This window comes from Danio rerio, chromosome 3, assembly GCF_049306965.1.
Source record: "Danio rerio strain Tuebingen ecotype United States chromosome 3, GRCz12tu, whole genome shotgun sequence".
Classification (NCBI taxonomy): domain Eukaryota; kingdom Metazoa; phylum Chordata; class Actinopteri; order Cypriniformes; family Danionidae; genus Danio; species Danio rerio.
Window position 1 is genome coordinate 19,878,002 of NC_133178.1, and position 14,255 is coordinate 19,892,256.

At 35.8% G+C, this 14,255-nt stretch overlaps 1 protein-coding gene across 3 annotated transcripts in view; it reads right to left on the reverse strand.

Annotated features, from left to right (window-relative positions):
* Positions 1-14,255, reverse strand: part of taok2a (TAO kinase 2a) — a 46,408-nt gene that overhangs the window by 5,247 nt on the left and 26,906 nt on the right. For 2 of the 3 annotated variants that reach the window (XM_678910.8, XM_073944292.1), the window contains 9 exons: positions 12,093-12,260; positions 9,324-9,530; positions 7,159-7,287; positions 6,841-7,077; positions 5,990-6,118; positions 5,691-5,894; positions 3,506-3,745; positions 1,912-2,124; positions 1,145-1,327 (listed from right to left, as the gene is read on the reverse strand). In XM_678910.8, the coding sequence (XP_684002.2) occupies positions 1,145-1,327; positions 1,912-2,124; positions 3,506-3,745; positions 5,691-5,894; positions 5,990-6,118; positions 6,841-7,077; positions 7,159-7,287; positions 9,324-9,530; positions 12,093-12,260 (1,710 nt within the window). Of the gene's footprint in view, positions 1-1,144; positions 1,328-1,902; positions 2,125-3,505; positions 3,746-5,690; positions 5,895-5,989; positions 6,119-6,840; positions 7,078-7,158; positions 7,288-9,323; positions 9,531-12,092; positions 12,261-14,255 lie in introns of all 3 variants that reach the window. The other variant, XM_009299370.5, reaches the window with a different exon arrangement.

Sequence of the window (14,255 nt, forward strand, 5' to 3'; positions counted from 1 at the left end):
GTGTACAGACATTTTCAGATCTCTTCAGACATGTTCAACAGGATTCAGGTCTGGGCTCTGGCTGGGCCACTCAAGGACATTCACTGAGTTGTTGTAAAGCCACTCCATTGATATTTTGGGGGTGTGCTTTGGGTCATTGTCCAGCTGGAAGATGAACTGCGTCACTGTAGAGATGGTATTAGCCTGGTGATGAGCGGTGCCTGGTTTTTTCTAAATATAACGCCTGGCATCCACTCCAAAGAGTTTAATTTTAGTCTCATCAGACTAGAGAATTTTGTTTCTTAAAGTCTGAGTGTCCTTCAGATGCCTTTTGGCAAATTCCAGGCAGGGAGTGGATTCCGTCTGGCCACTCTACTATACAGGCCTGATTAGTGGATTGCTGCAGAGATGGTTGTCCTTCTATAAGGTTTTCCTCTCTTCACAGAAGAACGCTGGAGCTCAGACAGAGTGACCATTGGGTTATTGATCACCTCCTTGACTAAGGGCATACTGCCCCGATCACTCAGCTTAGATGGCCGGCCAGCTCTAGGAAGAGTCTCAAGACCATCCTGTCTCGGAGGTCTACAGACAATTCCTTTGTCTTCATGCTTGGTTTGTGCTTTGACATGCACTGTCAACCCTGGGATCTTATACACAGACAGGTGTATGTCTTTTCAAATCATGTCCAATGAACTGAATTTACCACAGGTGAACTCCTTTGGTGAATTTAGCTGCTGAAACATCTCAAGAATGATCAGTGGAAACAGAATGTACCTGAGCTCAATTTAGAGCTTCATGGCAAAGACTGCAAATACTGATGTATATCTGATTTTTCAGGTTTTTTTATTTTTAATAAATTTGCAACAATTTCAAAAAATCTTTTTTCACATTGTCATTATGGGGTATTGTGTGCAGAGTTGAGGAAATAAGTGAATTTTAATCCATTTTGGAATAAGGCTGTAACATAAAAAAATGTGGAAAAAGTGAAGCGCTTTGAATACTTTCCGGATGCACAGTATGTTCGGTGATGTTGATGATTTAGAAAAGTTTCTATGACTTTTTGTTGTTGTTGTGGCCATTTTGGTTATATGACAACCATGTTGCGTGCTGCTTGAACCTATTTAACGAGCAACATTCAGTCCAATTCCTTTTCTCTCTCTCCTACCCTTTGTTCAAGAAGAGCTCTCCGTATGGACACCCTCTGCTCCAGGTCTTTGACCTCTCTCTCGTGTTGCGTGTCTGTGTGCATCTTGATTTTGCTCTGATAGGCGTTGAGCAGCTCCAACTCCTGCTGTAGCTGCATGCGCAGTGCTCGATACTCATCCTCCTGTGTCTCATCCAATCGCAACTGTTACGAAAACAAAGAGGTGGGACATCAGTAGAGAAGCAGCCAATGAAGACACGTGATGGCTTTAGAATTGATTAATTAACTATAAGAAGGAGAATCTCAAAAACCAGTCAAAAACATTATCCGACAATGGTCAACTTTAAAATAATAATAAAAAGACATATTTATATACTTACAATTTATTATTATTATAATTATTAAAGCAATATTATTATTACTAAGGCATTATTATTAGATTCAGCATATTTTATTTTATTTACAAAAATATATATAATAAAATATAAAAGCAAAAAATACGATAAAAACTTTAAATATATTTAAATAATATTTAATATAATTTTATGCATATAATAATGCGTATTTTAATAAGAATAAGCTATTCATAAAAAAGACAATAGTAACTCAACATAAATATCATTTGTACGGAGTGAAAAGTGACCATGTTCTTGACCATTTTTGTGTGATTGACCCATGCATGTTTACACATACATACATTATTCCACTCACAGCACATCATGATGTGATTGTGCACTACTTAAAATTGAAACAAAGCATTAAAAATGGTCTCTCCTTGCCTTACTCACAGCCTGTGTGGACAGCATGTCTTTGATGGAATGGTCGTACTGCTCAGCCAAGATGGCCAGTTTACGTGTTTGCTCTTCTTTGAGTCTCTTCAGCACAGTTTTATGCTCTGATTTGGGGGTGGTTTCCAGCAGGTGGTTCCGCAGGGCTTTGTATTGGCGTGTCTGAATCTTACAAGTGTCTTGGAACTGACGTTTGATCTGGAGCTCTTTCGTCTGAGAGAACACAATGCAAAAAAAAAAAACATATTTGAGCTGCCTGTGCACGTTAAAGCAAACAAACCTTTTCAATTGAGCTGGCATATATTTACATCACTGGAATATTTGAACAGGTGTAGGATTATGGCCACAGACGGTTGGGTTTAAGCTCACAGTGGCATCACACTATTGCAACTGCCATAAATATGCCTTTACCTAAATAAACATCAGTGCACAACAGAGAAGTCTGAGGTTTGATTGTCTTTTAAACTGCAACTGAATTGCAATTGGTGTAAAAAACAGCACTGTTTGTAATATTCCTGAAGTATTAAACTCAAAATTCAGAAAATACTGCCCAAGTGCCATTTTTTTTTCATAAGAAATTCATAAATGTGTCAAAAATGTTGCTTAATTTAATTTTGCATTTTAAAAATCTGGATTGCATTTAATTACTATTTTTGTTTATATACATAATAAACAATTTATGTTTGTGACAATTTATGTCAACAGTATTGTTTTAGGTTTTTGTATTGTATTTTTACCAGAAACATATTTTGAAACAGATCTGAAATGTGCTGCAGATTATTCCAGAGCAACTTATATATTTGTATTGCACATTTCCCACAGGCCGCTTAATTTGGTTTCAATTTAAATAACTTTGTTTAGGTTTGAGGTTTAAAATCAATGCTGTGTAAGCGCTACCACTATAATATGTTCGCATAATTTTTTTGAATAGCATTGAATTCGAAGGGGCTGTTTTGTTGTGTTTTGGAGAGAAATAAAGTACAAGTATTACAAGTATACTGTTTACAAAATCTATTAACACTTCAGTTTCTTTACCTCATTCTGTTGCCTTTCTATAAGTTACCAGAAGCTGGTCAAGCGTAAGTAGACAATTTAATTTAGGTAATCTCAAAAAGTAGTGTCAAAAACAGAAATATCTGATCATCTTCCATTTCACTGTTTACATTATACTTGGGTTACTACGGCGCATTTTTTATTGCATTCCAGAAAGCTGCATTATCAGCACCTCCTTGGAAAATTTTAAATGTACCCAATGCTGACTGACCCAGATTGGCACGGAATGGAACAACCATTGAGCAAGATAGTGGAAAAGCAACTTTTGTTTAATTTAGGTCTACTGGTAACCTATTTTACAATAAATCCAAATGAAATCTAATTGATACACCAATGCTACTCATGTATTAACAATGCAGTTAATAAAGCAATACTATGTTCTCGTTCATTTCCCAATTCACTTCAAATTAAAATTGCAATATTTAATTTTTTTAACTCTGAAATGTATCTGCAAAATTATATAAAATGCAAATTTCCACTCAGTGTGTTTTATTGTAGAATGCACCACATTAAGAAAAAAGAAAAAACCCTATCCTTTCACCTTTAAGCTTTTGGGTTGCTGGCGGACCTCCACAGCATGTTTCTGACGAAGCTCCTGCTCACGCCGTTTATTGTACTCCATCTGATTGGCCAGTTCACTCTGGTGCTGCGTTCGGATCAGATCGGCTCGAGTGCGTTGGACCAATGCCAGCTGCCTGAACTCCAGCTCCTGAGTGGACTCGTGATGCCTCAACAACATGGCACACTCCAAATCCTTCTGGGTTTGACGCTTATTTAGGTCCTACATGGAAAAACAGACAAAAGATTAACAGATAAGAAATAAAAGGTAGGCAATGCAGTCGCGCAGTAGGTAGTGCTGTCGCCTCACAGCAAGAAGGTCGCTGGTTCAAGCCTCGGCTGGGTCAGTTGGCATTTCTGTGTGGAGTTTGCATGTTCTCCCTGAGTTTGCGTGGGTTTTCTACAGTGCTCCGGTTTTCCCCACAAGTCCAAAGACTTGCGGTACAGGATAATTAGGTAAGCTAAATTGTCCGTAGTGTATGAGTGTGAATGAGTGCGTGTGTTTCCCAGAGATGGGTTGCGGCTGGAAGGGCATCTGCTGCGTAAAAACGTGCTGGATAAGTTGGCGGTTCATTCCGCCCTGATTAAAAAAGGGACTAAGTTGACAAAAAAATGAATAAATGAAATAAAAGGTAGTTTGGAAAAGATGACATTACAAAAAAATGTGTGTATAATAGTTGAGAACCTCAAAAGTTTTTCAAAATATGCAACAAACCTTCTGTCCATATAATTTTATCTTGTATAACCTACTATTAATATACCATTGATTTGGAGTCCTTCCCACAGGTTTGAAATATACTTGCAGAGGTAGCCGGAAAGAAAAGCACCATTTACCCACAGCACATAAATAGTTAACTATATGCGACAAACAAGACATAATTAGAATTTTAACACTATTTTTATTTATTTAAATCTTTTTCTCATCAATAGGTTAAAGTACAAAAAAATATATATATCTATATGAAAAATGTAAAAATACCCTCCATTTCTCTTATGCTATTCAGGAGCCATGTGCACCCACTGATAGGTAAAATCTACTTCTCTCTATCTCCCATTCAAGTTCAGGTTGCTGTAGTTGGCATGACATTTTGTTCAGTATTGCAAAAGCATTTTAGATATATAAAATATGCAATCTATATTAACATCATCAAATTAATAAAATATACAGCAAATGAGAAATCAATGACAGAAAAAAAGGAATAAAAACATGCCATCTCTCTAAAAATTATATTAATTACAAGAATAAAACATGTAGATTATTTAAATAAGACAAATGAGTTAATTACCAATTTCTAATGGTCTACAAATATTATACAGCCAATTTAGATGTAATTTCGTCCTCTCTAATTATTTAGTAATGTTATTCTGAGTTGTTTAGATTAAAGAATTAATTATTTAATGTCTCTCTCACTCTGGCGACTGTGCGCTTAAAATTAATGACAGCTTAGAAAACAAAAGCAAAACCAAATCCCGGACTTTTTAGTAGATTTAGAAACCCCAGCCGGATGCAAAAAGGTGTAGATCTCTGTGGGTCTGCAGAGCACGTGAGTGTTGACAGTTCTCGCACACACAGAACGAGCAGTATGAAAAGGGTAAAGGAGAGAAGATTCTCTTACAACTTAATTGCTTGCGGATACTTGTTTATGTTGGCGGATACAAAAAAAAAAAAAAAAAAGTGTAAAAAGGTGATAATAATAGTAAAGCAAAAAAAAGTGTCACTAAATATACTTGGGAGGCCGTTAATATACCTGGGCGGCCCACCCAAGTGAAGTCTATGTGTGGGAAGCACTGATTTGATACATTGAACATCTTGAGAAATAGAAAAATCATACATTTTAATTAATGCGAAATATTGGAAAAAAATTACAAACTACAAAATTTCAACACATTTTTATAAACGTTCAGTTTCTCTTGATTTTTTTTCCTTACATATAATTCTGGGTGCACTAATTTTGCACAATTATTATCCAGAAAGTTTTGTTAGATTAGCTCCAGATTTTTATCTTCAGTGCTGACAAATCTAATGTATATGGCATAAATATTGTAAAGCTTCCTATAGAAAATATTCATCTAAAATAAGAGATTTGTGAGGGGTGTACTCATATGTTGAGCACTGTTAATTAAAATTAATAAAGAAAAAAAGAGATGTAAAAAGCACTTAGTCATACCTCTCTGAGCAGGTCCTGTTCCAGATTGTGTCTCGCGAGCAGCATCTTCCTCTTATACTGTCGGCACTGCAGCTCGTAATACTGCCTCTGCCGTCGTAACAATGAAGCCTCTTCCTCAGCCTGGATCTGCTGCAGACATTCCTTCTGCCTCACCAACCACTCCTGCTTCTCTCGCTTTGGCGTGGACTGATTCTCACTCAGCTCCTAGTGACATTCCAGGGTGACAAAAGGTGGGTGAATATGGTTCAAATCAAGAGTCTTCAATTCAGGGCTTTATATCAAGAATAGCTACTCCTTACCTCCTTCAGCTGGTCCTTGCGTTGCCTGTACTGCCGTTTCTGATTATCCAGCAAGCTGTTAAGCTCTTTCTTCTGCTGGTTCAAAATGTGCTGCTGAAATTTCTTCTCTTCTGTCTGAGCACCTTTAATCTGAAAAAGCACACCAGATAAATACACATGCAAAACAAATATTTATTGTTCACTGTACTGGTCTGCTTCCTTCACACAAATACTCGCCATCATCTTTTCCTTTCATTCAGTTTTAAACGTCCTTTAAATTCTAATTGCATGTTTCACAATACAGCAGATTTTGCTGTATTACATTATTAAACAAATCAGGTCTTGATTATCCTTAAATGTATTAAATAAACATCTTAAACTGTGGTCACACTGGAGTTTGGGCACCCAAAATTCTGTTGTACGGTTTTGCAAAAAGGGGCGGGATAAAACAAGATGATGGGACACAGATAAAAACTAGCAATTGACCCATATTTTACATTTCTGTACCGACAGGTCACGTTTTAATTTTCAAAAGGTCTCAAGCAATCACATGACGTAAATTAGCAGGTTATAGATTATAAAGCTTTAACATTAGAAGTAATCTTTTCTAATCTGGTGCATTCGCATGCATATGAATGCAAGTCAATAGGATGAAAAGTGCAGTGTGACCGCAGCTTTATTGCCATTACACTTTTAAATGGTATTTAAATAATGATAATATACTAACAGCAATATTTGACTAAAACAGTTCAATTGCTTAAAACAACAATGCATGCATTCGACACGCATGCCTTCAGAAACCAAACATTTGCATTTTGAATATATGTACTTTTGCGGAATGTTTTCAAATGTTTTCCTTTCGAATCCCTTACCTCTTTTTCCAGGATGGCCAGGTGTTTTTTACCGAGCTTGTCAGCCTCACTGCCAAAGTTGTTCCTCTGGGTCTCCAGCTCTTTGTCCAGCCTGAGCTGATGTTCATCCATCTCCGATTTGAGTTTGTTCTCCAGAGCTAGCAGCTGTTTCTGGTGTTGCCGCCTCATGCGCTTGTATCCTGACATCTGCTCCCTCAGAGCTGAGCCCTGTTCATGCTCCTGAATCTGACGGGTTACCTGAAAACAAAAAAAGAAGATGAAATAATCTGTCCAATCTGACTTCAGATCAGAAGAGCATTTGGACTGTAATATTCTCACCACAGAGGCTGTGCGAATAGTGGCAAAGTGATCTCGGTTTCTGTGTATCCTCCTCCGAGCGGCAGATGAGGCCGGCTGTTGAGACTCCATCTCCGGCTGATAGGGGTCATCGTAAATATTATCACGTGCCTGTTAAAGCAATGTTTATTGTTCATTTATTTAGGTTTTACGACCACATCAACAGCACTATATTCTATATTCATGCACTAAGTATTCAATCTTTTTCAAAATGAACAACCAACTTTGTGTGGTAAAGTAATTGCCATGTGTGCTATTCTACTATGCTGCTGAGGAGTAGATGATTCTTGCAGCACAGAATGATGATGCATGTCGCTCTAAGATGATGTAAAAGACACATGAAATCCGACATAACCGTTCACACTGCGGTCCAATGCAAAACATCAGATCTGTGTCTGATTTAAGACTACATATGAAAGTGGCACAAATCTGACCTGAAAAGATCAGATTTCATGCGGTTTAGGCTGTTCACACTGTCATTGCCTGAGTCACATGTGGGCAAATAAATCAGATTCGGGCCACGTTTGGCTGCAGTGTGAACGTAGCCTGGACCCAGGGTTTCAGCAGGTTACTTCAAATCAAATTCAAGACCATCTTAAGACCATTATAAACGAAGTTTTAGACTTTTACAAAGCTAAACACGATTTTTTTTTTCTAATGGCCTGGTTAATTCTGTAAATAGTTTTTCTAATAATAGATCACGTGAAGGGACGTGATGCTTTAAGGTCTTTGCACATGGAAGTTTGAAACGTTTGTATCCGTTTTTTTTTCACAATCATATGCGACGTAAACAAACCTCTGATGCGTATTAATCATTCCATTACAAAAAAACGCAAACCATTTGAGAGTCAGTTTAAGCTTTGGTATGTTCTCCTCTCTTCTTCAAAGTAGAAACAGAAAGAGGAATAGGCTGCATATTGTGTTCGTCCAATAGAGAGGAAGAAGAGTTCAGCTTATTATGAAAGAGCTGCACTGGATTATCCCAAAGTTTATTTCAGGAAATCAGTGGAATTTTGATCCATTGCTTGTGATACTTCACACATTCACGTACGTCAACAAATCCTGAACAGAGACTGGCATATTATATAACATTAGAACAGATGGCGGTCGCATTGATGTATCGAAAGCGGACCATGCTTTCTATTAATGTCTATGGGCAGTTCGTCAGATGTATGGAGACACACACAGCAAGCAGAAGCAGAAGCAGCAGCAGCGGAGAGGTGTGCAAGTCACTGAATTCAGCATTTAGGGGTTCTCAGCTGTCCGCCACATTCTGTCTTAATTTTATGCACCGTGTTTGTCAAAGTTATCTGCAGCTCAAATGATGGTATTCTGTATCTAGCTTTTTGCTTGTACATTGGCTCTGAACGGTCAAAACTGCTATCAAAATGCTTTTTCGGATGCGAAAAAGAAAAAAAAAAAAAAAAGCCTTCGTCGGTTTTCTTAAAACGGACGAAAGTTTTAAAGGCAGTATGTAAGTATGATTCACACAACCAGAGGCCGAATTTCTTTTTTTAACATGCAAAATTACAGACGAAAAATTTCGGAATCATTGTGCAATAACCTTTAGTTTTCTTTCCCTGATTAGGCAATTTAATTTGGAGAATTTGCAGTAAAAAAAAAAAAAAAATATTTATTTAAAAAAAAGTAATTAGGTGTGAGCCTGATTAGGTAGCTTTACGTGGACATAGGAAAATTAAAACATTTTTAAAATGACCTAAAGACCTAAAACACAATATTTCACAGAATTTAAGATGTTTTAAGGCCTAAAATTTAGTTTTTGGAATTTAAGACATTAAGACCTCGCAGACACTCTGGGTCAATGGGGCAAAAACAGCCATAAACATAACAAAAGGGGAGTAAATTTGACAGAAATGACAACTCTGATGAAAAAGTCATATAAGATCATTCAATTTGATCAATAATAAATGTTCTAAAATTCTCCAGAAGACACATTTTTAAACATTTCCCTTAAAATATTCCCTGAATAAAAACAATCTCTTATATCATTTAAAAATATCCAAATAGGCTTCTCTTCCCATTTCAATAACTAAGAGTGAGTTTTGATGTTAATGTGAGGTACATAAACTGATCAATCAAATAAAAATAGTTTATGATGATTGTTTGTGCTGGAATTGATAACATACAGAGGGGCGATGGATGATTGAGCTGTTTGAAGTGACAGTCTGTTCTCCCTCCTGCATCATAGCCATCTCTGCACTGTCATCGGAGCCATCGGCCAGGCTGTTCACTGAGGAACTCTGGGAGCTGGCGCTGATGGACATTGAAGGTACAGACTGAGAGCTCTCCATACTGTTCACTGTGCCCGTCTGCAAGAGGTACTGCTCCCCTTCCTGCACACAAAAGCAAAGACGTCACAATCTTTCCCCATTATTTTCCCTATAATATAAACTTACACAAACATTTCGCTTTATCACATTAGTTCCTGTTCACACCAAGCAGGATGATGATGATAAATTTTTGTTTAATGCCATGGCAGCAACAAAGGCTATTTTTATGGCAAGAACATTTCACTAATAAATATACAATTAAAACCAACAATCAAATAAATACATACTCAATTTTTATAGTTAATACATTCTCATAATCCTGGTAACACTTTGCCAAAAATGTCCTTAAGACATTTCGTGGCATTCTATTAAAAAGCTTTCTACACCAAGCCTTCTAAACATAAACATGACAATAAATACATTTGCATCTAATTTAAGTAATGATAATTATCTTTTTATTTTCAGATTTTCACTTGGCATTAACCTCTTGAGATCAGCAGGTATTGTCAGTGTGATATTAGTGCATTTGTCCGGTGAATCCAGCTCGTGACTTGTAATCAATCAATTCAAACAATGAATTTAGCGATGGCTAACAAAAACAAATTTCTTTAACCAGTATTATCAAAGCAAAACACTAAAAAATACCAAAACGAACACAGGATAACCAAGGTACTTTTATTTTTTATGCTTCAATACTATGCAAGCAAGGCTCGCAAATTGATTTTTGCATGGCATAATCAATTGTCTCCAAGATTAGCTATTATGTTTAATCTTCTGTCAGCTGTAGCTTTAAATACCATAAGCCCATTTTATCGATTATTAAAAAAAATAAATATAAATTCTGAAAGTGATTTCAATGATAACAACTCTGTTGTTTAATGACCCGTTTCCACTGAGCGGTACAGTTCGGTGCGCTTTTATGGCCGTTTCCACTGTCAAGTCACCAAAAAGCGAACTGTACCGTGACACATTTTGGTATCCATTCGAAAGGTACCACAACAAAAGGGTACCAAAAGGTGGATCAAGGCACGCTACTGAACGTTTTAGATTTACAGAGATAGGTCACTAGCTCCTGCACAAGCCAGGAGAATGAAAACAAAGGAAGCGGCATTTTTAAATATACAGCCGAAACTACACTGTAATAATATATACATATAACAATGAGCCATGGTCGACCAGAGCTTAAACAATTTATGATTATTAAACAATGATTATTAAAGTGCTTCTGACAGCCGATTGTTCCAGAAACAGACAAACGTACAAAAAACAAAAGAGAAGCCCAAAAAACGAGGGAGCAAATTATTTTTGCTAAAACATGAACAAACTGCCATGTTTAACTATTATCATCACCTTTTTAACTTTCTAACAAAAGTTACATTTGCTGGAAAAGATTAAAAACACAGATGAGAGGTTTGCTCTGACTGAAGGCTATTTGTTGCATGTTGTTTTTGAACACAAATAAGGACTAAATGTATGCTGTATGTAGTTTTTCTGTAATTGATAACATACCGGAGACTGTAAGTGTCTGTTTGTGTTCATATTTGTTGCATTTAATTATTTATTTTATACAATTTTAAACGTTACAAGACGTTTCATTGATCGGCAGTTATAATCAAATTATGTTCATAGAAAGGTTAATAATGAACATTTATACACAAGTATTTATGTGTATGAATCATCTGTTGTGTAAGAAGTGCTTCTCATATGATATGTAAACGATCCGTACAGCTTTACTTTGACATTTCCTTAAGCGAGAATGACGTTGACTGAAACTTTCTGTAGTACACCACGCCACCATTGGTATCCTTTTGGCAGTGAGTGGTACGGGTCACCTTTATCAGGCTTGTGTTTTTTAATGGAAATGAGCCATTACATTGAGAATGATTTTTAGAACTCCTTATCGTTATCGCGCTCTGTGTGAACTGGCCTTAAAAGTGTCAAAACACCATTGACTTTTTGATTGTACTGATAAAATATACAGATGAGACTTTGTTCTTTTTCAAGGTAACCAAACACAAACCTTGCGATTATTAGACAGGAGGTGTGAGATAATATAATGTCTATAGAAGTTTTAATTAAGCATCAGCTCACCCACAAATGAAAATTGTGTTATTAATTACTATACCAGTATATTACACATACTACAGGGCAAACAAAACTGCATTTACATTTTGTTCTATTGCCACACATAAGGGTTCTTGGAGCTTCACATGATTACAGTTGAACCACTGAAGTCACATGGAATGTTCTAATGAATGAAGGTCTGTCTCGGCGGTTTGGAACAACATGAGGGCGAGTAATTAATAACAGAATTTAAATTTTTTGGGTGAACTAATCATTTAAGGACAGATACTAATTAAGCAACTAAGTTAACAGTATAGTATTTGTTTTTTTACATATGTCTTTCAAACTAAAATACCTCTACTGAACATTTTCATTATGATTATGCTTCCTGTCCCCATTTTTTAAAGTATTTCTACTTAAATGCATAAACACACACAGAAGAAAAGACGTCATGATCTTTTCCTCTTTTCTGTAGCATTAACTACTATAACAAAAGAGCAGAAACGGGCCAGAAGGATCAAAGAAGGGAAAGACAAAAGGTTGACAAGCGTCTGGATGCACCTCTTCCTCCTCTCCTCCTTCCTGTACGGGGCCGTTGTGAGTTTCCTGAAACAGGATCTTCTTCATCTTCCTGTACTGCAGGTTGTCCAGCTCTCGCACGGCGTCTTTGGTGCGCGTGATCAGATCCATCACTACAGAATGGGGGCGCTCTCGGCATAAGAAATGGTGCTGCAAGGAATCACAGAGATATATGTTCATATAGCCATGACAGAGATGGATGAGCCATAATTGGAGAAGTTACATTTGTCATATTAATTACTGCAATCACTAACATAATTGAAAATTTAGTCATATCCAGAATAAGTTTAATATGCAGAGCATAAAGATGGATATAATGAGATTCTAAACTTATGTTAGCTGTCAAAACAAAGTTAGTACTGGGGAAAATGATTACTGTTAATATTCTACTCTTTTTTTTTTCATAAAATAAATAGTTGAAGTCCCTCCTGAATAATTAGTCCCCCTGTATATTTTCCCTAATTTCTGCCTAACATATTTTAACACATTTCTAACCATAATAGTTTTAATAACTCATTTCTAATAACTGATTAATTTTTTTCTTTGCCATGATGACAGTAAATAATATTTAACTAGATATTTTTCATGATATTCGTATTCAGGTTAAAGTGCAATTTAATGGCTTGATTAGGTTAATCAGGCAAGTTAGGGTAATTAGGCAAATCATTGTATAATGATGGTTTGTTCTGCTGACAATTGGAGAAAAAAAAATCATGCGGGCTAATAATATTGACCCTAAAAATAAATAAAAAGACTTTCTCCAGAAGAAAAAAAATTACAGGAAATACTGTGAAAAATTCCTTCTGGAAAAAATAAGAATAAATTCACAGGAGGGCTAATAATTTTGATTTCAATTTTTAGTATATAGCTGTCTCTTCAATTTCCAAAGAAAGTTAAATTTGTGAAAAAACATTTTAGTCTAATACAAGACTCATATTTGAAAAACACTTCTTAAACTTTAGTCATCCAGGACTTATAGGGTGAAAAAAGTATCATGGTTTTCACAAATTATAAAGCAAAACTGTTTTAACATGCACAACAAAGAAGTGTTTCTTCAGCACCAAATGAGCTTCCTAAATTGATTTTTGGGAGATCATGAGACTGGAGTAATGACTGCTGAAAATTCAGCTTTTCTACAGAGATTAAATAACATTTTAGGTAGGACATAAAGTAATTAAATTGCAAAGTAACTTGAAAAAAAAAAGGCAGTTTAACTTTTTTTGCATGTTTGATAAAAAAATATAAAAGTATTTTGGTGAACATAACACATTTTTTGGAACCCTCCAAATCGGAGTAATTCTGTCTGGATATGCAGGCCAAATGTGATTGAGAAAAGCTGTTGACAAGCAGACTTTAATTACACTACTTTTTAAAAACCTTTTTATCCCATAAACATTATGGGATAGTTGGGAAGTATGTTTGCCAAACAACCAGTGGTTGAATTTGCACTATTCAAAACAAAACAAAAAGGTTTCAAATGCTCGCTAAAACATCTGAGATAAAGACCTGCAGTTTCACACTGCCTCTGTCATGAAGTCCTATTCAGTTTCTGACATTACATCTCAACTCCTATATATACCAAATAAAATATACAGCGTGGAACATAAGTATTGAACACGTCATGTTTTTACCTGGGAATAATTTTTTTAAAGGAGCTGTTGACATGGAATTAAACCAGATTTTAGTAAAAACCCAAACAATACAAACATTAAAATAAAACAAAACAAAAAAATCTGAAAATGAGTGATGTGTTGTAACAATGAAATGAGACAAGGAGAAAGTATTAAACTAATGAAATGTATTTAATACTTTATATAAAAAGCTTTTTTGGTGATGGCAGATTAAAGACGCCTCTCAAATGGAGAACTAAGTCACATGCATTGCTCAGGCGTGATTTAAATTTTTTTTCTATTGGATTTAAGTCAGGTAATTGGCTGGGCTATTCTACAGCTTTGTTTTCTTTCTCTGAAACCATTTGAGAGTTTCCTTGGGTGTGTTTTAAATAGTCTTGCTAAAATGTGCACCCTGGTTTCATCTGTCTTGGCTTTCACTGATTTTCTACACCTCCCTTTTTTCTTGCGTTTGATACTTTTTCCCTGCATCATTTCATTTTATTGCATAACTTCATTTGTAAACAAATTTTTT